Raw genomic sequence first — 24,846 nt, forward strand, 5'->3', positions numbered from 1 at the left:
TTCCATTGTTTACAGTCATCCTTTGTGCCCTGGTGCAGTTTTGTAACCTGTAAAATGAGTCTTTCTTTTTTTTTTTTTGCGACCTCTGCTCAGAAACTGTAAGCAAGTACTGACAAGTCCTTAATAGTCTTGAGAGGCTAGTCATGTGATTGAAGACATACCGAAACAAATGATTACCTCATCCCAAAAAACAGCTTTATTTCTTCTTAGACGTCTACAAATTGTTGGATTTGTTCAAGGAAATAATTTTAGCCCTCTTGGGGGCACTTTTGAGCCATACATTTTTTTTACCTCATATAAATATAAGTGATAAATTCAGTGTTATAAAAGGAAACACAGGCATGGAACAGTGTAACAGTGTGACAACAGATAGGGCAGACAGAGTCAGACAGTCAGGGATGTGCTAGTGTGTGTGTGTGTGTGTGTGTGTGTGTGTGTGTGTGTGTGTGTGTGTGTGTGTGTGTGTGTGTCATAGATGTGTTAGTCAGAGGTGTGTGTGCGGTTTGTCTGGAAGGGAGCGGGATGAACTTTGGTGCAGGGTGACGGCACATGTCCTTATTCCCCTCCACTTCTTTTGTTATAAACCAGGAGGTCTAGTTTACACTGCAAATATATACACTTATACAGAATACTGGGGTTTAAGTACTTGGGACAGAAAACTTTCCACTGTTCCTTATTTTTAATTATTAATAAAAATAATTTACATATGCACACACACACACACAGCAGTGAAAACATTCTGACTGGATTTCTGTCTTGCTGCTCATGGTCCTGCTGTTTGCCCTTTTTTTTTTTTTGAGTTACATCCTGGTCACTTCATAGGACCTAAAAACAGAAGAACAAATTACACATGTAACACCCTTAAATGCATTATATTATTTAAAGGTTACATCTCTGATCTATTTGATAAATTCATAAAAAAAAACCTGGTTTTCCTGAACTGAAAAACACACAAAAAAAGCCAGAATTATGTGAGCACTAGTGAAATCACAGTATGTTTTTGTTCAACATCCTATTCAGATACAGTATAGTCCATATTTGCTGTTATTATAACCTCTACTATTTTTTACAGGCACTAGAGTTTGGAGTAGCTGTGGGGATTTGTGGTCTTTCAGCCACGAGAGTATTAGTAAGGTCAGGCCCCAGTGTTAGATAAGGAGGTGGGAAATGAGGCCTGGGGTGTGATCAGCATTCCAGTTCCTCCCAAAGGAGTTCAGTGGGGTTAAGATCAGGGTTCTCACTTGAGTTCCTTGATACCATTCTTGGCAAAACTATGTTTTAATGGAATTCACTTTGTGCACAGTAGCATTGTAATGCTGGATATGTTTGGGTCTCCTAGTTGCAGTGAAAGAAAATGGTAAAGCACAACATATAGTATAAAGACCTTTGGAGGAAGCCTTTAAATGCATGTGATGGCCAGGTGTTCACCTACCTTTTGCTATATAATGGACACATTAAAGATCATTGTGTCAAAGTATATCGTTATAGTCATAAAAACCTGATTTTGGTCCATTTTGAATGCTTTCCACAATTTTCAGCATAGGAATTCAGCCAAAGTGACATAAGCATTTCCAAAACTTTACACGTTTATAATGTATGAATAAAAACATAGAATAGAGTATGTGTTTCATACAGAGACAATTCAGGACTATGGAAGCATTTAATATATATATAATGGCATAAACCATCATAATAGTTATTAGACATTATATAATTTTAAACTTGCTCTTATGCTCTTGCTCTTATGCTCTTCATCTGATTCGCTGATTTGCTATTTAAGCATCTTTTCAATCTTTTAAACTCTATGGAAAGGTTGTAGAATGCATTATAATCTCTGTCTCTCACTGTTCAAATACCAAAAAGGCCTCTTTTTTTATGGATGGCCTAATGTGACATAATGTGAACACAGGTGAACTGCCAACTTAGAGCTCTAATTATGTTTAACTGCTTAGAAAAGGTGTCATTTTTGTGCTGTAAACCATCACTAAGATGCCTACCAAGACAGGGTGTTCTCAAAGAAAGGCTTGTACAGTGACCTTCTGAACAATTTGGCAATCATTATGTCAAGTGCTAAGACACATTCTAGAATTTAGGTCATCTAAGCATAGTCAGTGTAAGTGACACAACCCATTGGCTAAGTGTAGAGAGCAATCACGTCACAGACATTCAAAAGTATAATAACAAATGTGGTAAAGTGCACATAAGGTGCATTCAGAGACTGGCTGTAATAAAGCAGAGCATCCCTGAAGGCTTCAGGCAAGCAAAAACCTTGGTATACTTAACATCCGATTGTGTTCTATTAATATTACCTTTAATTAATTAATTCATTTATCCATCCATCCATCCATCCATCCATCCATCCATCCATCCATCCATCCATCCATTCATCCATCCATGCATTCATTCATTTATTTACTCAGAAGAAAACTACTGGTAAAGCCTGGTAAGGCCCACTATAGACCCAGAGACTTCCCCAGGTACAAAATTTTTACTTGTGCTTAAGTAATATTATGTATCATTATTTAGTTACTGTACATCCCTTCTATAATTATAATATATGCCAGAGTTGTTAGGAATGTCATCCATGATACATCGCCTCGGGAGCACTGAGAGTTAAAGGCCTTGTTTAAGGGCCCTAAAGTGACAGCCTGGCGATACTGGGGCTTGCACCCCGACCTTCTAATCAGCAACCCCAAGCCTTAACCACTAAGCAACCACTTCCCCAATAATGATTGTGTATTGATACTGTCAACACAGTATCAGTACATGTCGAATAAATGAGTATCACACAGACAGGTTGAGGTCAACGGTACTGGCTTGAGCAGTGATTCGATGATACTATTAGCACTGTTAATCTAATGTATTATGTAGAAAACTCAGGAATGGTCTTTGTTGTAGTCTCTTATATTGACTAGTTTTTAATGGGTTACTATTTTTTATGCCTAGATTTGATTAATTAAACACATATGATTGATTTATTTAAAAGATCTGAATGGGAGAATTGTGTAACAACAAGCCCTGAAATAAAACGAACATAAATGCTGCAGATATTTAGAAAAAAAATATTGTCTAGTGTTGAAAATATTACTGACTACTGTTATCTATTTGATAAAGAAGAGCGTATTTTCATCAACACATTGCTATCAATGTTCCATGAGTTCAAATAAATATGTAACCAAGCTGTTGGGCCCTTGAGCAAAGCCCTTAACCCTTAACCCTTAACTGATCATTTGTATATAGCTCTGGATGAAGGGCATCTGCCAAATGCCATAACAATAAAAGTAAATGGTTTAGTCTGGTTTGTTCATAATTGCTGAATGAAGGCTGTCATGTTTATACTTTCTTCAAATTGATGTTTTGAGCCACAATAGCAGCATGACTATTGAATTCAGCCAAACAATTGTGTACTGAACTTAGAAAAGCAGACAGTACATTTTGATATTGAACACACAACACTTTCTTGACAAGCTCTTTCTGCTGTGGCATTACAAAGAAAAGACTGGAGCCTAGTGGAGACTACAAAGACTACATTCAGGTTACTCTGACCTGGGAACAACACTGAATCTTACACATTATGAGCTGTATTTTTCAACAGCAAAAAAGCTCCTCATGGGAAACAGACAAATGTCCTCACAAGCTTACAGCTATTAGACTTTCTAATACTCTACTTGTCTTGACATTTGGTCTATTAAAAATTTTCACATACTTGAACAAAGTGACAACACTTACCTTCCTTTGGTCAATTGACAACGGCGGCTGCATCGCATTTTTCCACCTTGATTTACAGAAAAAGAAAGAACAAATGGGGATTTGTTTCATGTTGAAATCATGTTGAACCATTTATATTATGTATCTGTATCACTTTTGGCCTCCTCTGTCAATTTCTGAAATAAAGTTAGCTAACTGGCTAAAGTCAGATATAATAAAAAAAAAAAAAAAAAAAGTTTTGCTATACTTTCCCTCCTTCCCAAAATTTCCTTCCGATTTAGCCATTTGCTAATTCCCACTAACCCACTATGTGTAATAAAACAGCTACCAGCTGGATAGAGTGATGACTAGCAAATGCTTCTTCCAAGCCACTGAATCTTCTTTACACTTTCAGAACAAAGTTCCAACAGCTCTCTTAGTATACAGGAATCACAGATGCCTATGATTATCTACTTGTAACTCTGACTGACACGAAAAACAAACACACGGATGACAAAGACAATTTGACTCTATTGGATTACATACAATCTCCACATGACAGAGAAGGAGATTCCGTAGATGCATAGGTTTTGACTTTGCGATCATTGCATACTATGATTAAACTTTTGGTTCACAAGATCATTGGTTTACTACAGTAAAATGATAAACATTGATCAAAAACATTTTCTTGTGATGTGATGCAGTCCACTGTAACGTAGAGTCAATTTAACCATCTAAAAGTTTATTATTTTCCAATTACATCACAAAATCTTTTATTCCTTGACAAATCAAACAGAGGCCAGAGTTGCTAAATGCTCCTCAAATAAAGCAGCAATAGAAATAAATAAGAGGGAAAAAAAGAAAAAATAATAACTTTTTTTTTGTTCTGGCACCAAGGTGCTGGAATGAACTTCCCCTAGATGTCCAAACAGCTGAGTCACTGCCTATCTTCACACAGCAGGTAAAGACCTATCTCCTCCTAAAACACTCAAACTAGCACTTATGTTCTCTGTTTGTTATATTATATATATTAATAGACTTCAAAGCACTTTTATACATTGTTCTGAATAAGGGCATCTGCTAAATGCCATGAATGTAAAAGAAAAAACAGGCCCTCATTTTTTAAGATGGACACAAATGGACTTATTTAATAGCTAAATGTTTATTTGGTTTCATAAAAACAACTTCTACATAAAAAAAAATGTATATGGTGCAGTCGTATATATATGGAATATGCTGCTGAGTCTAAATTGCTTTTTTCCTAAATACATTTTTACAGCATTCAGCAGACAATCTTATCTGGAATGATTCATAGAAGTGCTTTGGAGTGTCTATAAAAAAATGTAACCAAAAGAAAACACCCACTCTTTTGCAAGTTCATTAGGTCATGAAGTAAGAGAAAAATCAAATGCTTTTTTTGTGACAGCTACTTGTTTTGTATGACTTTCATTCATTAAAGGACATAAAAACAAAAGGTGAACCCACAAACAACACCATGAATTGTGATTCTATATGATCAGTAAAGCCCCAAAACCACACAAAAAACCACAATTGTCTGAACATTTAGCACACACTTGCTATTATTAATACAGTATTTCACAAAAGTGAGTACACCCCTCACATTTCATTAAGAGACAATGCTATTGAAATAAAAATTGGATATTCTTTAAAGTAGTCAATGTGCAGCTTGTATACATTTACTGTCCTATAAAAATAACTCAACATACAGCCATTATTGTCTAAATAAATGGCAACAAAAGTGAGTACACCCCAAGTGAACATCTCAAAACTGTGTCCAAAGTGTCACTATTTTGTGGGAGTGTCGCCACACATGTAGGACAACATCTGAGCCAAACAAGTTTATTTGAGTTTCATCAGACCACAGTACATGGTTATTGTAATTCATGCTTTTGGACAGGTTGCCTTCAGGCTTTCTTGTAAATCAGCGTTAGAAGAGGCTTCCTTCTGAGACAGAAGAAATGCAAACCGACTTGTTGCAGTGTGCACCATATGGTCTGAGAACTGACAAGCGGACCTTCCACTTCTTTAACCTCTAAAGCAATGCTGCAGCACTCATGCGTCTGTTTTTTTTTTTTTTAAGTCAGCTTCTGCACCTGACGCACAGCATGAGGACTCAACATCTTTGATGGACCCTTGTTCTGAGTGGAACCTGTCTCGGAAAACCTCTGTATGACCCTGGCCACTGTACTGTAACTCAGTTTAAGGGTGTTACTGATCTTCTTATAGCCTAAGTCATCTTTGTGGAGAGCAACAATTCTAATTATTAAATCGCCAGAGAGTCTTTGCCATAAGGTGCCATGTTAAACAGTTGATCCAGTGGTCATTATGAGAGAATTGTACTCAAAGCAACAAATTTTAACTGCTCTAATACAAGATAAACAAATATGTATGCTCCTGTCAAGCAGACAAAAACACGAATATGTTTTGTTTCTATAGTGAAGGTTGTACTCACTTCTGTGAGATACTGTATATTTTACTTTAATATTTTTAGTGATATACAACTGCTTAAAATAAAATATTTAATTTACATTTTATTTTTCAGGCTGTACACCTTATCATTCATTTAGTGCTTTCTGCTGTCTGGGCACTTTACCTTGTATGGAGCTTATGAAGTTAATTAAATACAAATGATCTGTGTCAATAGCATTCTTTGTATTTAATGGCTGATTTGTGCACATGAAGTACATATTCATACATGAATCAGTGTTTCTGTAACTTTTGTAAATCAGGCAGAAAATTCAACATGGGTTTGGTTTATGCAAACATTTCTACACAATTAATCAATTAAAAGATGGATAAATGAGGTCCAGCATGCACACAAATTTAAATGCCTGATCTATAGTATATATGACTGTCAGATCTATGGACTACTCTGACTCCCAGCAACCCAACAGAAATAAATGCCAAGGACTACAACTCCCAAAACACACACTTACAATCACTGGCAAACCCATTCTTAATTACACACACACATACACGCGTGCGTGCAAAGTATGTAAATTGCATTCATTCCGTCATTAATAGTACGGTATTAATAGATTAATAGTACACTACAGTATAAGCACTGCTTGCATTATTCTTAATCTATACCAAGCCCATTTCTCATGTTTCGCATCTCTGCTTAGATTTATTTTTGCATGATTTGGACTTGAACGTTTGAGTTACTTTTTATATATATTTGCAAGCCTTCCAGTAAAGAAAAAACTGACTAAACTGCAATTGCATCTGTCTGAGCCTTTATTATATGGCAATTACAGCATTATATCAGAAAAGCATACCAGAAGCTTTGTTATTAACTCACATGCAATCAACATGATGCCCATAATGAAGAGCACAGCAGCTATTGTCAGTCCTGCTTGCCTCAGAGAGGTATAATCTGTGGGGTGGGGGGGGGGGGGGACGAACAAACAAATATACATATACGGTAAATAAGTGCATTTTATTTAATAAGTGATAGCATTAAATTGAAGAAAATAAATTTAAGAAAAACTCATCAGTTTCAACTAACATTACTACATGGAATATTGTCCAGGTCTTTCAACCTTGCAAGAAAATTAAGATACTGTAAAAAGGAACTTTTATCTCAAAATGAAAAGCAAAAAATAAATAAATAAATAAATTAAAATTAATAAAGGACAGCTTTCACACAAATGAAATAGTGTGAAATAATAATAATGCAGAGTTTTCATGTATTATATATATTCATATATATATATATATATACAGTATATATATATATATATATATATATATATATATATATATATATATATATATATATATATATATATATATATATATATATATATATGAATAATACATAAAGGGTGTCACAATTTATTTAAAAGTTTTATTAAATATATCACATTTATTTTAATAGCACTATTTATTATTAACACACATTTGATGCAGTTTGCATTTCTGTTTAACCATTTTTATAAAAATTATTAAAAAATAAATATTAAAGAGACACAATTTTAACCTTTAACACAGCTCACATTTAATGACGATGTCAAAATAATCCACGGTTCAGTATGTACCTCTGTTTTTAAGTCACAATTTGGTTCAGTTTCAGTACGGATAGCGGGAATAAATGCAAACCATAAAATGGCTTGTCATTTTTTTTTATCAACTTTTTTATTTTAAATAAAATGACTGCTTGGTTAAATAATATATAAAAATATATTTAATAGAAAAATAAAATAGAATAAGTCAAATTAATGCCATACACATTTTTTATTATATTGATTAATTTAAATAATTATTTAATTAATTAATATTAACTCTAGTTTATTTTTTATACCTTTGACATTGTTATGTATGTTTTTAAATTTAAAAATGATGATAATAAATGCATTTAAAGTGTGAGGCGGAGACTAAACAAACTTGAGGTCTGCCACTTATTACTTTATGAGGGGACTCAAATTTTAACTACATGCCGTACGTAAAAAGGGTTGCACATGTGTACTGAACTGAAAGACATGATATATATGTACCAGTACACCCCTAATACGCTATGTTAGCTTTCTTACACATATGAGTCAATTCTAAATATTTCATTTTATATGTTCTGTATAAAAACATTCTGAAACAGATAGAAAAGGAATCAAGCAAACGGAAATATCAAATGACGTGTGGAATTTAGTATCTTGTACAGAAGCTTACCAATAAATACAATTATGGTAAAGATACTAAAAAAGTCAGAGTCGACTCTTACCATATTTGAAGGGCTCCTCCCATTTATTATCTGTGGAGAAAATGACAGAGGATTGGTATAGCTTTACATTGAATGCAATTACTGACAACTTAAATCTTTTTATATCATATAAGACTACAATATATATACATTATATATATTCAGCATATATAGAAGTACAGATTTACTGTCCTCGGGAAAATAACTACACATACAGACATTATTGTCTAAATAACTGGCAACTAAAGTGAGAACACCCTAAGTGATAATAGCTGTACAGTATGACGTGTAACCATGCAAAGTCACATGTCCTATTTATCTGCCTGACAGGACCATACAAATGTATGTATCTTGTGTTAGAGCAGTTAAAATTTTGTGCTTTGAGTCAGTGGTGGAAAGTTACAAAAAACCTTTTCGTAACTTCTTTACTGAACTTAAGTAGATTTTTTTTTTTTGGATTAGTACTTTACATCACTATTTATTTTTCGGACTTTTTACTTTTACATTTTTACACATATATCTGTACTTTCTACTTCTTACATTTTCAAACCAGACTCATTACATGAGTTTTAATCTATTTGGTGACATGATAATTTTTTTTTTCTTTTCACTTTGCCATTTTCAGCCGTTTCCTGTCATTGCGTGGCTTTTTTAGTTAACCACGGGTGTATCATTTCCTGGCTCTCACACACCACAGACGTAAACTAGTTTACGAAGCAAACAACAAGCAAGACAGAACACAACAAGAAGTATGTTGCTAACATGGATGAGACTGAGGGAGTCCGAGGATTTCTTTAACTCAGAGTCTAACCCCAGACATTGATGCACATGCATATAAGAAGAGATGCAGGTATCTGACTTCAACCAATGTGCATCAGAGTAAATCAGAGTGTAGTAAACTAAGCTTTAATGAATGTTGTCTTTATGCACTTTTCTTCTCCAAGGCATGGACTGTTAATAGTTAAAAGATTTTTTTAATTGAAGGAAATTATTATTGTTTTTGGTTGTTTTGTTGATGTCTGTTTTATTTCAAATTTAATTTCTCATGTGTTTATAATATTAAAACACTGGTTGTTCCAGATTCAATGTTTATGCAAAACTAAAGTTTGAAATATGAAATGGTTCAAAATTACACATATGGAGAGACATATGGAATGCATAATTGCAGTCAATTTTTCAATAAATATTGAGTTTGGCCCGTGACTTCGTCACAGTTCTTAATTTTGGCCCACTGTGAATTTGAGTTTGACACCCCTGCTTTAGAGGTTGCAGAAGTGAAAGGTCCGTTTGTCAGTGCTCAGACCATATGCCACACACTGCAACAAGTAGGTTTCACTGTCCAAGAGCATTATTTACTGAAACCATGTCCTGTGGTCAGATGAAACTAAGTAAACTGATTTGGCTCAGATGGTGTTCAGCATGTATTGTGACTCCCTGCTAAGGAGTACTTGCCTTGCCTAAAGTCAAGCATGGTGGTGGAAGTATCATGGTCTGGGGCTGCATGTTTGCTGATGGTAGTGGGGGGCTGCTCTTCATTGAGGAAAACATGGATTCCAACATGTACCTTGACATTCTGAAACAGAACATGATGCCCTCCCTTCATAAATTACACTCTTGTAACATAATAACTAACCCAAACACAGCCAAGGTGACAAATGCCTTGCTAATCTAGCTAAAGTTGAAGGTGATGGAGTGATCAAGTATGTCTTAAAATCTGAACCCTATTGAGCACCTGTGGTGCATCCTCAAGCAGAAGGTGGAGAAGCGCCATGCGTCTAACATCCAGCAGCTCAGTGATGTTAATAAGAGAATCCCAGATTCAACCTGTGCAGCTTTGGAGAATCCCATGCCAAGTAGGATTAAGGGAGTGCTATATGACAATATATTGACACAATATAGCGACACTTTTCACACAGTTTAAAGGGAGGTACATGGTCAGCAACAATACTCAGGTAGGCTGGGGAGTTGACACGGTGCTCAATTAGTACTAATGGGCCCAAAGTGTGCCAAGAAAATATCCCCCACACCATTACACTACCACCACCAGCCTGAACTGTTGATTCAAGGCAGGATGGATCCATGCTTTCATGTTGTTGACGGCAAATTCTGACCCTAACATCCGAATGTCGCAGCAGAAATCAAGACTCATTAAACGTTTTTCCAATCTTCTATTGTCCAATTTTGGTGCGCCTGTGCGAATTGTAGCCTCAGTTTCCTGTTCTTAGCTTTCAGGAGTGACACCCGGTGTGGTCTTCTGCTGCTGTAACCCATCCGCCTCAAGGTTCTGGCCATTCTCCTCTGACCTCTGGCATCAACAAGACATTTGCGCTCACAGAACTGCCGCTCACTGGATATTTTCTATTTTTCGGTCCATTCTCTTTAAACCCTAGAGATGGCTGTGTGTGAAAATCCCAGTAGATCAGCAGTTTCTGAAATACTCAGACCAGCCCGTCTGGCACCAACAACCATGCCAGGTTCAAAGTCACTTAAATCACCTTTCTTTCCCATTCTGATGCTCGGTTTGAACTGCAGCAGATCTTCTTGACCATGTCTACATGCCTAAATGCATTGAATTGCTGCCATGTGATTGGCTGATTAGAAATTTGCGTTAACGTGCAGTTGGACAGGTGTACCTAATAAAGTGGTCGGTGAGTGTGTGTGTGTGTATATATATATATATATATATATATATATATATATATATATATATATATATATATATATATATATATATATATATATATAAAAAACTATACTAAAAAATAAATTGTGAGGGGTTTACTAACTTTTGTGAGATCCTGTATATGTATATATATTATGAGCATGATAATAAAGTTGGATGTATAGTTTTATCTAAATCACTTCTAACATACAATTATGCATACCGAAAGAATTGGACACACAAGCACATTCTGACATTTAGATGCATATTTTGGATCTTTTAGACATGCACTTTGCTTAATATTAAACTTAGAATTTGAATCCATTAACATTTTTTTTTTTATTATTATTCACATTATTATACTTGTAGCCTCAGTGCTTAATAAAATTAAGTAACTTTAGAAAAACAGGGATGTTTGATTGATAAAAAACGAAACTATTGACTAAAACTATATATACTAATACATGTATGTTCATAGTGACGAACACAATCATCTTCCTAAACTGTGTATCCCATTTTGCCTGATCCAGAAAAAGCCAGTGAGTGGACATGCAACTGCTCTTGAAGAGTGCATTATTTCATGTACATAGAGTTGCTAATGTTCACTGTCAGCTATGGCATGATAAGGACAGAAACAGTTTAAAGAGAAAAAGAGAAGGCCAAGTTTAATTCACTGTACCCCATTCAATCTTCATACGATCACTGGGTCTTGGAGCAAGGCTTGTGTTTGTAGATCTGGTGGTCATCGAAACTGCAATGTTAGAGAGATACACAGACTAACAGAGAGAAACTACAGAATGGCAAAAAATCTTCCTTTTTATTTTGCATGTGCCAGGAAATGATTTCCTCCCTAAAACGAGAAGAATGTTCACAATGCACTGAGATATCCAGCTCTTATTAGACTCCTCGCCTGGAAGGGAGGTACGGTGTTCTTATCACACTCATATGGATCCATCCATAATTACTTCTAATTAATTTCCAGGTGCACCCATTTTCTCTCTGACCTGTCTTTCAAAATGATTTTTTATATATTTCAATAACCTGCCTCTCTAAGGGGTTTGTGCTCAGTTTAATAGCATGCCATAATGCATACTGGCAGAAATGCTACATATCTTAAAGCTTCTCAACATGCGACGAGGGTTGAACACTTTTCTAATTACATGCTAATTAGTTTTTTTTAATTACGAGTGCCCTTGGTATGCACTGCAGAGTGACAAAAACCCAGGTTTGTTTTCCTTGAGGAACTCACAACCTTTTAAACACTTACTGAAAAAACATTAATGTTATCAGTGGACATTAAACCAGACTTGTACAGGTTAGGTTTATATAGCAAATGTTGCTCAATTCTTTATTCTGATTGGTTGATTAAGATGCACCTGTATGGCAAATCACAGGTTCATATGAATATACGTATTCCTGTAAATTATGCATTTATGTAGAATTTTTGGAAGGAGTCTCTATTGTCAGAATTGTAAATGTTTTGCTATAGGAATGTTTTCAGGACAGATATTCTCTTAAGAATATAACAGTAGTTTATTGCTGCTATGAATAAATAAAATGAATAAAATATTGTTAGCGCTGGTAATTTGTTGTTGTGTAAAGTGAAGGTGAGATTTGGGTCACATCACATTACCCTTTAATTTTTATCTCATAATAATATACAACATACCTACTGGTGTTGTTTTCATGAGTTAATTTAGGGGCAAAAGATTTGAGATAGCATTCAAAAGAGTTCAAATTTCAAGAAACCCTGCAAGGCTAGTCATTAACGCCTCTATATTTGACCCAACTCTTTTAATCTGTGCTGACATTTTTGTGCTGTCTCTTCACATAAGAATTAACAAATAATTGTGCAATGTGCAATAGTTTGCACAATTACTGTACATTTAAAGAATCAACGCATACATTTACATTCTCTTATGTAGAATAACAAGGCAATAGTCTATGATCAACACATCTTCATGCGAAAATGCTAACAACGTAATGTGTTTACTTTGATTTGTTATTTTAGTTTACATTGTTCCAAGGTTGAATTGATGTCCTACAGCTGCTTTAGTGCCCCTGTACAGTATGTAAATGCAAAAATAGCTTTATTCCAATCAAACTTACAGTATCATGTTAGAATTTATGTGGATCAGATTCCAAATGGAACTGCTCTATAATTCCTAAGTGCCACTTTAATTAAATAATCAACCAATGTATTATTATTTTTATTAGTAGTAGTTGTAGTCTTGACACAGCATTTGGTTGAATAAAAGGTCATTCTGAAATGTCAAAAAAGCATGACATTTTGTTATTTCACAAAAATACTCCCCCATTTTTCCATGATGTCAACTTTACATCTGTCATCTGTATCACAATAGCTGATAATCAACTGTAACTCCTACTTGATCTACTCTTAAGGTAGCATATTCGATTCAGTTAAGCATTTATAAATGTCGCATTGAAACAGGAATGAGAGAATTACCTTGAGTGGGTTCCATTCTGGCTTTGGTATGGTTTTGGTAGTTGCTTGAGTTCAGGGACTTCACTGTGGCATTAACAAGTGCAGTCTCATTTTCAGGCTGGACAGTAATGGGTGATTTAGTAGTATTAAACTTGATTGTTTTCACATCATCTGGGAATAAGAAAAAAAAGAATCGTCCATTTCTGCATGCAGTTTTATCTAATAAAGACATAGACCACATCACTATGGGGCATATTTAGAGTTGAGTGGAGAGGAGTTAGCATCAAAATTGTGTCAATCAGTATTGCATTGCTATTATATTGTATTATGTTGAAAGTATTTACTGCCACCTTTCTTCAGTTTGTCTGGATTGCTAATTTTTCATTCATTCATTTTCTCCCGCTTATCCGTAATTTGGTCGCGGGGGCAGCAGTCTAAGCAGGCCCCCGCCTTCGACTGCTGCCCAATCCTCACAGCACCGTCCCTTACGGTCCCTTCCTGCAGGTGGTGAGCCCACGGGAAGGTGGCCCCACGTCACTCCGAAGTCACGGACCTTGATATTTCCCTCGTAAGGGACCCCCGGAGCATAGAGGGTTAAGGGCCTTGTTCAAGGGCCCAAGAGTGGCAGCTTGGCGATACCGGGGCTTGAACCCCAGACCTTCCGATCGGCAACCCAGCGCCTTAACCGCTGGAGCCACCACTCCCCTGGATTGCTAATTTTCTAGATCAAATTTAGAACATTATTATCATTTTCTTTTTTTTTTTCAAATAGATTTAGAGTATACTGTACAGAATAAAATTTTTTTTACTGCAGCATTAGGTTTGTCTCGGATGTTTTTATATGAGCTTGGCACATTAAAATTCTGTCATTTTTTTTCAATTCTAAATGCAGAATTTCCCACAATTTAAAGCCTAATTAGAGTTTATAGTCAATAGTGGTTCACAGCAATTTTATGGTCATAGCACATATTTCCTATTGGATTTAAATTTGGCCTATGACTTTTTAGCCATTTTCTCCTCCAAGCCATTCTCATATGGGAAGCCATTCTCCTCCAAGACATTCTTCAGTTTAAGGACAAACTATATATAGCTGGAAAAGCTGGGTATTTACCTTCTGTATTCATATGTCTGACTGGAACAGGTTCTTCTTTGAAAACCAAAATGCTACCACCACCATGCTTGACCCCAGGGATTCAGTTATTGAGATAGTCTTCACAAAATTAACATTTTATTCTTAGTGTTTAGCCTATAATCTGTAAAGAGTTGATAATATTGATCAGATCTTATCAGGTTTTTCTGTTTCAGGGTCTGTTGCCCCTGGTATAACTCAAACATTTCTCTGATAACTGCTCTTCTTGCTCAATCGCTGAAGAGTTTAGTAATATCCAGATTGTGCCATATTTTTTTCACTTTATTACAGATTGCACAGTGCTCCTCAGAAGATTAAAAGCTGTGCAGATGCTTTAAAAGTCATCCCTGTCTTCTTTTTGCTCCTAAAAACTTTATCTTGAAAATTCATGGTCAATTCCTTGGTGTGCATGACAGTGAGAACGATCTGATTTGCAGTTTTCACTCTCAGACCTTACAAAGTCTAAGATATTTATTTTGCAACCATGCAGCTGGACCCTCTTTAACATATTTAGTGTAAGCTATGGGAAAATAAATAGTAATTTATTTAGTTTAGATCTAATCTCATTTAGATGGCCAAAAAAGGCAAAGTCAATACTTATCTATTATGCAGTTTTAAGATAAAAAAAAAATATATATATATATAATTTTAAGTGCATTTAAATACATTACTTAATTTAATTCCTATATTTGCTCTTAAGTTAACAGCAAATATTCTATTCCAAATAACATAAGTTTGTTGTTGTAACACTGCAGCTATTGCAAAACCTTCCTTAAATACAAATACTTTCTGGAAAAGCGGTATATTCATTTAGGAATAAAAATTTATTATTACTTATTTTTACTTATTTATTTTACTAATGCATGCAAAAAATTTTATAGATTCAAAATAGAATCTTAAAAAAAATCATGTACAACAACAATAATAATAATAATAATAATAATAATAATAATAATAATAATAATAATAATAATAATAATAATAATAATCTTTGTGAGAGAACCTATTAGACATATTTGTTACCAGAAGTTCATAAAAGATGAATGCAGTTAAATTATTTACCTTATATAATTTTTAACATGTATCATATACCCAAGACTCCAGGTAAAATGGTCAATTATTGTTTTAATGGCTACCATATTTTCATTTATTTATTAATTCTATGAGTTTTTATAATGGCTTATTTTATGCCGTATAGATTTTTTTTATCTGAATCTTTTTTTTTTTTTTTTTTTTTTTTTTTTTTTTTTTTATAAACTAAATCATTAACTCTGAATACCCCCTATACTGATACAGGAAATAGCAGGGAAAACGCAGTTACAACATATCAAATAAAAATAATCCCCACTCAAATGTTGCTATGTAAAGCAGTAGAGCTTTTATTAATGAGAAATGAGAAACATTACCTGTATTGGCTAATATTGTTGTGACAGAAGGAGGGGAAGTGTGATTTCCGACTTCCGATGAGAGTGAATCATTAAAACCAGCAGACGCTTTGGAATGATGGAAAGAAACATGTTAAAACAACAATACTTAAGCATATAATTGTACTTTCTAAGTGCCTAAGGTCTTTGGATTAGATTATGTTTGGTCTTCCAATGCAGGTGAAACCCCACGTGCAGCCAGATCAATAAATAAAACCGTTAACTTCTTTATGATAATTTATGCAAATGGGAAAAAGAGCTCGTGTGGAGTTTGAAAAAGTCCCAACAGCAGCATCACCAAGAAGATGTAAAAAAGAAATGAAATGCAATAATTATGCCATTATGATGCATTGGGAGAAAAGAAATAATAAGAGCTCTTCCAGCCTATGCAAGCTTTGAGCTCTGTGTAAAAAGAAAGATAAATGCGTGGGAGATGGTTTCAGGAATCAGCAAGCAAAAGACAAACATAGAACAGATTAAATGTTCTTGGGTTGGGGTATTTCAATGACTCACCTCTGAAGAAGCAAATGAATAGTAATAATGCGCTTCCTGTCCAGACACTCTGCAAAACAAAGCACATTCATAATCATGCAAATGTACATCTCCTCTATCAGAACTAAGGAATTAAACTAAAGTTAAATTAAGTTTGAAAAGATTTCTAGACACATTTTATTATTCCAAGTTTGAATTCAGTCCTGAAAAATGTAAAATTCAAAAATGTGATCCAAATAATTTTTTATTTATCTATTTTTTTTTTTTTTTTATGCTTGTTTCTATAGTAACAACTCATTCACAGGGACTCGTACCGAGGATGATCCACATAACCTAAGGCTAAAAACGTACATTTCTACATTATTTATAAGCATGTCACTCCATTTCTGCCACTTACTGTATGACCACTGTTTTCATTTACACATTATAGCACCATCCTAACCATACATGTCAAATATCTGTTCACCTAATAATAAGTGCTTTCACTGTTGATCTGAGTCTTACCACAAGCACTTGAGTGCCCAGTTTACAAAGTATAACTGCACAAATGATAAATAAATAACATTTAATCTTTGATATGCTGAACATGCAACTTGTATGAAAGAAGGCTCCATTGTCAAGTCAAGTCAAGTCAAGTTTATTTCTATAGCGCTTTTCACAACAGACAGTGTCTCAAAGCAGCTTTACAGAATTTTAACGGTTAAGGTAAATGATGTGTGTTTATCCCTGATGAGCAGCCATGGCAACTGTGGCGAGGAAAAACTCCCTTAGCTGTTTTGAGGAAGAAACCTTGAGAGGAACCAGACTCAAAAGGGGAACCCATCCTCATTTAGGTGACATCAAGAGTGTGATTATAAATCTTTAAACAATACAGAACACTGGAGAGTGAGAACTAACATGAGCACTGGAATGTAAGATTATGAGTAATGTTCTTTCTACTGTCTTTTACAGTCATTTGTGGTTATAAAACGAGGAGCTACTGAGCAACTCATAAAATAGCTCAACATTTGGGATCATCACAGATCCAACACCAGCTTAAGAGCATTGTCAGTTCTTTGTGACAGGTTTTTTACAACAGGAAACAGGTTTTGCCTTATTTCAAGCAGTGGTGTTAAGTATTTGAGTAATTATACTCCATTAATGTTCTTGAGTAATATTTGGCTTCTCTCTAGTTTTACTATTAAATATATAATCACCCTTTACTCTTTACTGAACTACATTTATGGTTCAATATAGAGTATGTACTTATTTCTCCACTATATTTATTAAAGCGCATAAAGGCTCAACACTTCAAATAAAAAAAAAGAAGTCAGATAAATAAAGAAAATAAACTATGTAAAATATAAAATATATAAAGATATATATATATATATATATATATATATATATATATATATATATATATATATATATATATATATATAGTGAAAAAGTGGATTTACAAGGTATGCTTATGGAGACAAGGTATGCTTATGTGCAGTAAACAGTAATCACATAAGGTGGTTGAAGTGATTGTCTTTAAAGTGACCGTGTGCGGTGTGGTGTGGTATAAAGTGCACTGTGCTGTGCAAGTCCACAGTTAAGATGACAGTCCAGAGTTTAAAGTGTGAAAAGAAAAATATTTGCAGAAGTGTGATAAGTGTGACTTAACCGGCATCTGCTGTCTGTGAGTGGCTTTTTATCACTGCTGGACTCATTTTCAGTCAAAGTATTACATTCCGAGCATCAAGTCAGCTCGCAATTTTTAAACTTTCTTTCAGCTTCTCCCATTAGGGGTCGCCACAGCGGATCATCCGCGTGTTTGATTTGGCACATGTTTTTACGCTGGATGCCCTTCCTAACGCAACCCTCCCCATTTATCGGGGCTTGGGACCAGCACTAAGGCTTGTGCAACCCTAATGGCTGGGGTTGGTTCCCTGACCGGGGGTTTGAACCATTTGGTTTTCTAAAATGATTTACTTTAATTTTATAAATACTAAATTTTTTTTGTGACTTGATACTGTAATTTTATCTGTTAATTAAAGATAGCCTTTTGAAAAATTACTTTACTACATTTTCTTTTAATTTGATCGACTTGTTTGATCTTTGTTTTATTCTGGCATGTTGAAGAGGCGGTTGTGTTGTTTTTGTCTTTTACACAAGTCATATTGGAATTGGTGACTTAATAAATGAAGTTTTGTTGTAATGTATCTATACTTTTACTTAAGAATGATTTCAGGTACTCTTTAGCCCTTTTGATTTCAAGACAGTGACCTCAGGCTGAGGAGGAAACAGAAATCTTATGGCTGTTAGAATGTAAAGATTACTAATTTGTCTCACATGTAGTAACCAGTAGTTTACATACACCTTGTCTAAACATAATGCCATACAGTATGGGAAAAACTCTGGGCAGTTTTTTTTTTCCATAAAAAGCTTGCAGACAAATTGTAAAAGCAGTACAATAATGAATATCTGAGTCAAAAAGGGGTCAGGCGATCAGTACATTACATGAACAGGATAATCCAGAATGTTTAATATAATGATAATCATAGTAATAATATAGTGATAATCAGAAGATATCCAAATCAAAGAATTAAACATGGTAATATAGGCAGAAAGCAAAAACAACAGCACTAATATTTGGTAGTAGTAGTATATATATATACTGTATATATATATATATATATATATATATATATATATATATATAATTTGATTTGATGTTCTGACTGTGAACGTGTGACTGTGTGTGTTTTGGGAGCTGTAGTCTGTGCCGGCCATGTCTGTAGGCCATGATGTTGACAGATATTTCATTACATGTTATCATAAGACAATCAGGGTCCCTATTTTATTTCTGTAAGAGATCATTAAAAAATAAATAAATAAATAAAAATAGCTAAGACGCATTTATTTTCCAAAATTGACAAAATTGTATCACACAGAATGCATGTTGTACTCTGTATGAATGTGTATGTGAGAAATAAAATTTTAATTTGACTTTGTTAGTATTTGGTGCCATTGTATTTCATATCTTAAACTTGATTTAAACTGATTTTTTTTCCTTTCTGGCTGCAATGTTTTCTTTTGGAATGTTTCTTCTTCTATACCAGTTTCTTTGTAACTGTTGTCTTGCTGCTCAGGAGAACCTTTTTGACCAAAATTTGTTCAACTGTGGTAGATACTTCATGTCTCTTTTTTTTTTTTTTTATGTAATTTCTGTGGTTCGAGGATATATATACTGTATTTTCCAGACTATAAGCCGCTACTTTTTTCCCGCGCTTTGAACCCCGCGGCTTAAACAATGAAGCAGCTAATTTATGGATTTTTCCTGGGTTTTTCCCGGTTTCACAAACTTCAAGCCAAAAAACTGATCCCCTTAACATTAGACCAATGAAATTGCCGAAGGGGTTCAGGTGAACCAATGAAACTCTTTATATTAAATCAGATGCGCTCCCACTGAATCGGGCAGCACCACATCATAAATAAAGATGAGGTTCCTCTGACGTTTGACCTGCCGCTCACTCGGACTGTCCACAGGAAAGGCGAATCATTCGTCACGCTGAAAACAAGCGGGCATGAAAAAACGCACTTCACCTGTGTTCTGAGCTGCACGGCATCGGGAGAAAAGCTTCACCGATGGTGATTTTTAAACGCACCCCGATGCCAAAAGATAAACTCCCGAGAGAAATTGTTGTGAAAGGAAGGAGGAAGACAGTGAACAATGACTTTCTTGGTAGGCTACTGTTTAGATACAAGCCGTGTAACAGGCACTGTCTTTAAAGCCTGTGTAAAGTTAATTTGTTTCAATGTAGGCACGTTCAAAATAAAAATCGCTTAATAGTCCGGAAATTACGGTATTTGCAAACAATTGCTTTTACAGTATGCATAGATGCATATGGTAATATCAAGTGTTTAAAAATTGGGCCTAATAAGTACAATACAGCAAAAAGCCACTGTCTCTAGAAGTGGGTACAAAAGCTTCTGAACATAATTAGATCAATTTCTAGACATTTCAAGAATGTATAACGAGGTGTAGGTAATTTTTTAAAGTACTGAAATTCTGAGCTAGCGATTTATAGCTTTCATAATGTAATTGCTATCAATAATGTAACTGTTGGTCAATGAATTTAAAATTAATACTAATACTTATACTATAAATATAATTTAGATAATTATTTTTCTCTAAATATAAGCTGTGTATAGCTCTACCAGGATCAATCCAACTGAAGAGGGTTATTTTAATTTAACAAGGAAAGATTTTAGTTATACATATTGTTTTCTGACTTTTTGCAACTGCAAATAATACATAATGCAGTCTCTCTTTGAGCTGTGTGAACATGCAGTGGTGTTATTTCTACCCTATCCAATTGTCGCATCTAAATACTCCACTAATCCAGAAGCCACTACAAATTCGGATTCCAATCCAGTCTGGACATTAGCTCACTCTCAGTTGCCTGTCAGTTAAACATCCTGTTTTCTGTTTACATGTATTTACTGTTGTGTATTTACAACGATCAATGTACTGCAAGGATTTTGCCATGCCAGTACATTCCTGAACACTGGTACTTTTAATCAGTAGGCCTGATTTTTGAGTTTTTGGTTTTGTTCATAAGCTTTTGATCATGTTTACACATGTACAGATGAGGAAAACCAAAATATTTAAGATGACAATTATGCATGATGTAAATACCCTTATTGCTGAGATAGTCTTAATCAGATTAGTTTGGATTTCACATAATATAAAATATCGTATCATGGTGGTGAGCTGTAGATTCTGATAGTCATCTAAGACTGATAGTCTTGTAGAATCTATCCAATATATTTTATTGGAGAATTAATTTTGCTGCTATGACTCTGATTCTTGATCTGTCACAATCTAAAAAGTTTTTATATGCATTTTTATATGTATTTTACATGCCTATCAAGAAATTGGATATTGGGTTTAATTAATTAATCATATATTTTTGCTTTTGTTTCCAACCATGCATTGATGCACATTGGGAATACAGTATATCAGGCACTAGACAAAGCTCTTCAAGCCTTCTGGCTATAAGGTTTAACCCACTGTCAAACCTTGGGGTCATTCATAATGTGTCCCATACAAGATCATATTTCTGCATTTGTGCATTCACAAATACTTTATCCAGCCACCAGCATCTATCAACACATAACTGGTAAACAAGCTTGGCTTGTGTTTTGCCAGCTTTAGTCTGTTATGAACCAACTGGATTTCCCAGCAGGTGTTATGCCTCTGGATTCACTCTTGTTTGTGCCTGTCTGGAATACCAGAATTTTTGTGAAACTCCAGTTGGAGAGCTTTCTTAAAACATGTCTGTGTATAAGGTTTGCTGTTGGACTATTGACTGATTAATGCTTAATACACATCTGCAACAAGATTGCAATGTTTCAAAATCTGCATGACTTTGCTTGACTTTGGGTAAATGCCTCTCATTATCGACAGTTGATTGGTAAAACAAGTTTGTGAAAATCTGGATCGAGAAACACAATGAGAAGTTGAAGTACTTTGTACTTTGTAAAGCCTTGTTAAACATAGGGAAAGAACCAATAGTAACTGGTTTTCATTTGTTCCTCAACCAGTAACTGTTACTTAAAAACGAAAATCTCCTGTGTCTCCACTGAACAGTCAAATTCCACTAAGAAATGCTGAAGTGGAATGAAATGTATCTTTGAAATCAGACAAACTGAGTCAACATAACCGAAGGCTTTGGGAGAGGAACTTCCCTAAACATTGCATATTACAGTGTGTGCAATGTGTTTTTAGCTCATTGGTGTAACAGGAGAGGCAGGAAACAGAAGGAGGGGCATAGATACAAAGTGTGTTAAGACAAAAGAAATTAATTCTGATTATCCTTCAGTTTTAGTATTGCTCATGCTTAACAAAAAATAACATTAAGCCCTTGTGTCCTGTGGATATGGGCAGAGTTTTCCTGGAATTGAACACTGTCATCAGGGTTGAATTGTTAGATCATGGTATACAGGTGATCAGTCAAAGGAGCTTTATATTAATTTTAAGCGACAAGTAGACACCTCTCACTATTGGGGAAAGCTTTTAGACTCTTAAGGTTCTGTCCTCATGTATATCTGGGTGGGGTTTTTTTCATCACCACTGTCTTTTCTGACAAAACCTCTAACTGCATTTCTAGAACATTGTCTTGTCAGATAATGCTCTGCAAAATAAAACAATAGAATTAACCTCGACCACTTGCCTTAAAAGCAGCCACTCCCATGATGCAAGTGATCTTGAGAGGATGTTGATGAAACCATTCATTCAAGTGCCATCTCAGTTGCAGTTCCTGTTTCTCAAGACCTTGCTTGCATACACTACACTATATATGTAACAGCTACATGCTATCTTAGTTACAGTACGTGTGTTGGCACGATTACATCCAAACACTGAAAAGAAAACCAGGTAAAACCTTTAAGCCTTTTATAAACGAATGTATCCTTATGCATTAAATCATTGTCCAGTGGCTATACCTTCAGAAAGATTCTCTTTGTCAAAACAGGCTTTCCTGCATCTTGTCTCAGTCTCTTAAAATGATCCGAAGGTCATGAGTTCAAATCCCAGCCACACCAAGCTGGCACTTATGGGCCCCTAACCCATCGCTGCTCAGTTGTATAAATTAGATAAATGTAGGTCGCGCTGGATAACGGCATCTGCCAAAAATGTAAACTGTATAAGCATGATTAGTTGCAGTTAGCATGCAATGAGAAGAAAAGACCATTGTGCTAGCACTACAGACAAAAAGAAGTTGTAACTCTGTGGTTGAGGGATTGAACTTGAGTTCAAATCCCATCACCTCGACCACTTGTGGGCAAACTACTTGAGCAAAGCATTTGACCCTCAACTGCTCAGCCGTATAAATGAGATAATTGGAAGTTGCTCTGGATAAAGATTAAATGACCCATGACTAGAATAAAAAGATCGGTAAGTGGGTCCAGGCAATCATTCAACACTGTAATAAGTACATTCATACTTCAATTACTTTACTTTATGTACATTAATACTTACTGTTTAAAGTGAATAAATTATTTACTGAGAATTTAAGGGTAAACACATTATATGAGGTAGAAAAAAGAATATTACCACAAAGAAGGGGAAAGAATCAGCAAGAAACTATATGCAGGTATTAAATGTTACTAAGAAAAGACCATGTTTAACTTGATGCCACTTGAATTTCACATATACAGTTATAATGTAAGTTGGACAATGAGCAGGTGACATAAGTGCATTCTATTGTATGCTGGGGGTTTTTTTCCCCTAAAAATTTCATAAATTTTTGATGCATAAATTTCTAAACAGTTTAAAAATTATTGAATATTAAATTTTTTGTATTTTAGTTTATTAAATAAATTATATTAGTTTCAAAAGTAATAAGTAGAAAAGGTTTGGCAATTAAACTATAATTTTGATTAAAATAATGTTTTCTAAAAAAAAACCCTCTTACTATTGTTTTAATAAAACATTAAATTGTGTTCATGACTTTAAAGTCGTGTGCAGAGGAGACTAAGCATGTCATACTAGAATATATGATGGAGTATATAATCATCTGGCTGACAAAATATTCCGCTCTTCACTGAATGATGGAGATATATTTATACTGATCATCTTATTTAAATCATGCTAGAAGACTCATAAAACATTTTTTTTTTTATGGGAACAACCGGCATTTGTTAGCATTGTGATTGTCACAATGGTAGAATCATATATGTATGATGGAGCACGTGGGTTTCAACCTCTGCAACCATGATGCTCGGTTAGTGCAGAATTTTTTATCTCATCCACTTATCAGTCTAATCGTTTTGGGAGGGGGTTTTTTTGCATTCTTACTGATTAAAACTGACAAATATTCAGCTTACCTTCGTTGCCATGCTGAAAATGCTGGTGGTCTCTTAGTCTCAGGACTTAGTGTTCAACAGTTCAGATGCAAAATCAAACCGTTAGTTGGCCACACCTTTTTTTCTACTTCCTTTTTTTCACCTCGTGTGTTATTCTTTTTCCGTCTCTTATTCTGCTATTCATTACATACATTCTGTTCAGCCCACCAGCTCTCATTTCTGTCCACCAGCTTCAGCCTTTGTCTGGCAGTCTGTGCCCAGGTCACATGGTCTTTCGGACATTACTAATGCACATCTGTGTTGGAAGAAAAGACACCCTGTCTGTCCATGTTCTGCACATATCCAAACTCAGATTATGAAATGAGCCTTGGCCTGAATTTTTTCTGCGTTACACCACTCCCTATTTCTTAGGAAACATGCACTTTTAGTCTAATTCACATAGTCATTAAC

General features: G+C 34.8%; 1 protein-coding gene across 2 annotated transcripts; it reads right to left on the reverse strand.

Annotated features, from left to right (window-relative positions):
* Nucleotides 1-173: 173 nt before the first annotated feature.
* fxyd5 (FXYD domain containing ion transport regulator 5) lies at nt 174-24,725 on the reverse strand. 2 transcript variants are annotated; one of them, XR_014534611.1, is made up of 9 exons: nt 24,418-24,725; nt 16,579-16,627; nt 16,048-16,134; nt 13,534-13,683; nt 11,746-11,817; nt 8,426-8,455; nt 7,010-7,084; nt 2,665-3,775; nt 174-2,491 (listed from the first exon to the last, which is right to left on the reverse strand). XR_014534611.1 is itself a non-coding variant. In XM_083548190.1 (9 exons), the coding sequence occupies exons 1-9, from the start codon at nt 24,427-24,429 to the stop codon at nt 801-803; spliced, it is 546 nt and encodes a 181-aa protein (XP_083404316.1). In that variant the 5' UTR covers nt 24,430-24,722; the 3' UTR covers nt 174-800. The 2 variants fall into 2 exon arrangements, 1 of the variants encoding a protein (XP_083404316.1); XM_083548190.1 differs by having other exon boundaries at nt 174-825; nt 3,730-3,775; nt 24,418-24,722.
* Nucleotides 24,726-24,846: the final 121 nt, after the last annotated feature.

The sequence above is a fragment of the Silurus aristotelis genome (genome assembly GCF_946808225.1).
Source record: "Silurus aristotelis genome assembly, chromosome: 8".
Taxonomy (NCBI): Eukaryota; Metazoa; Chordata; class Actinopteri; order Siluriformes; family Siluridae; genus Silurus; species Silurus aristotelis.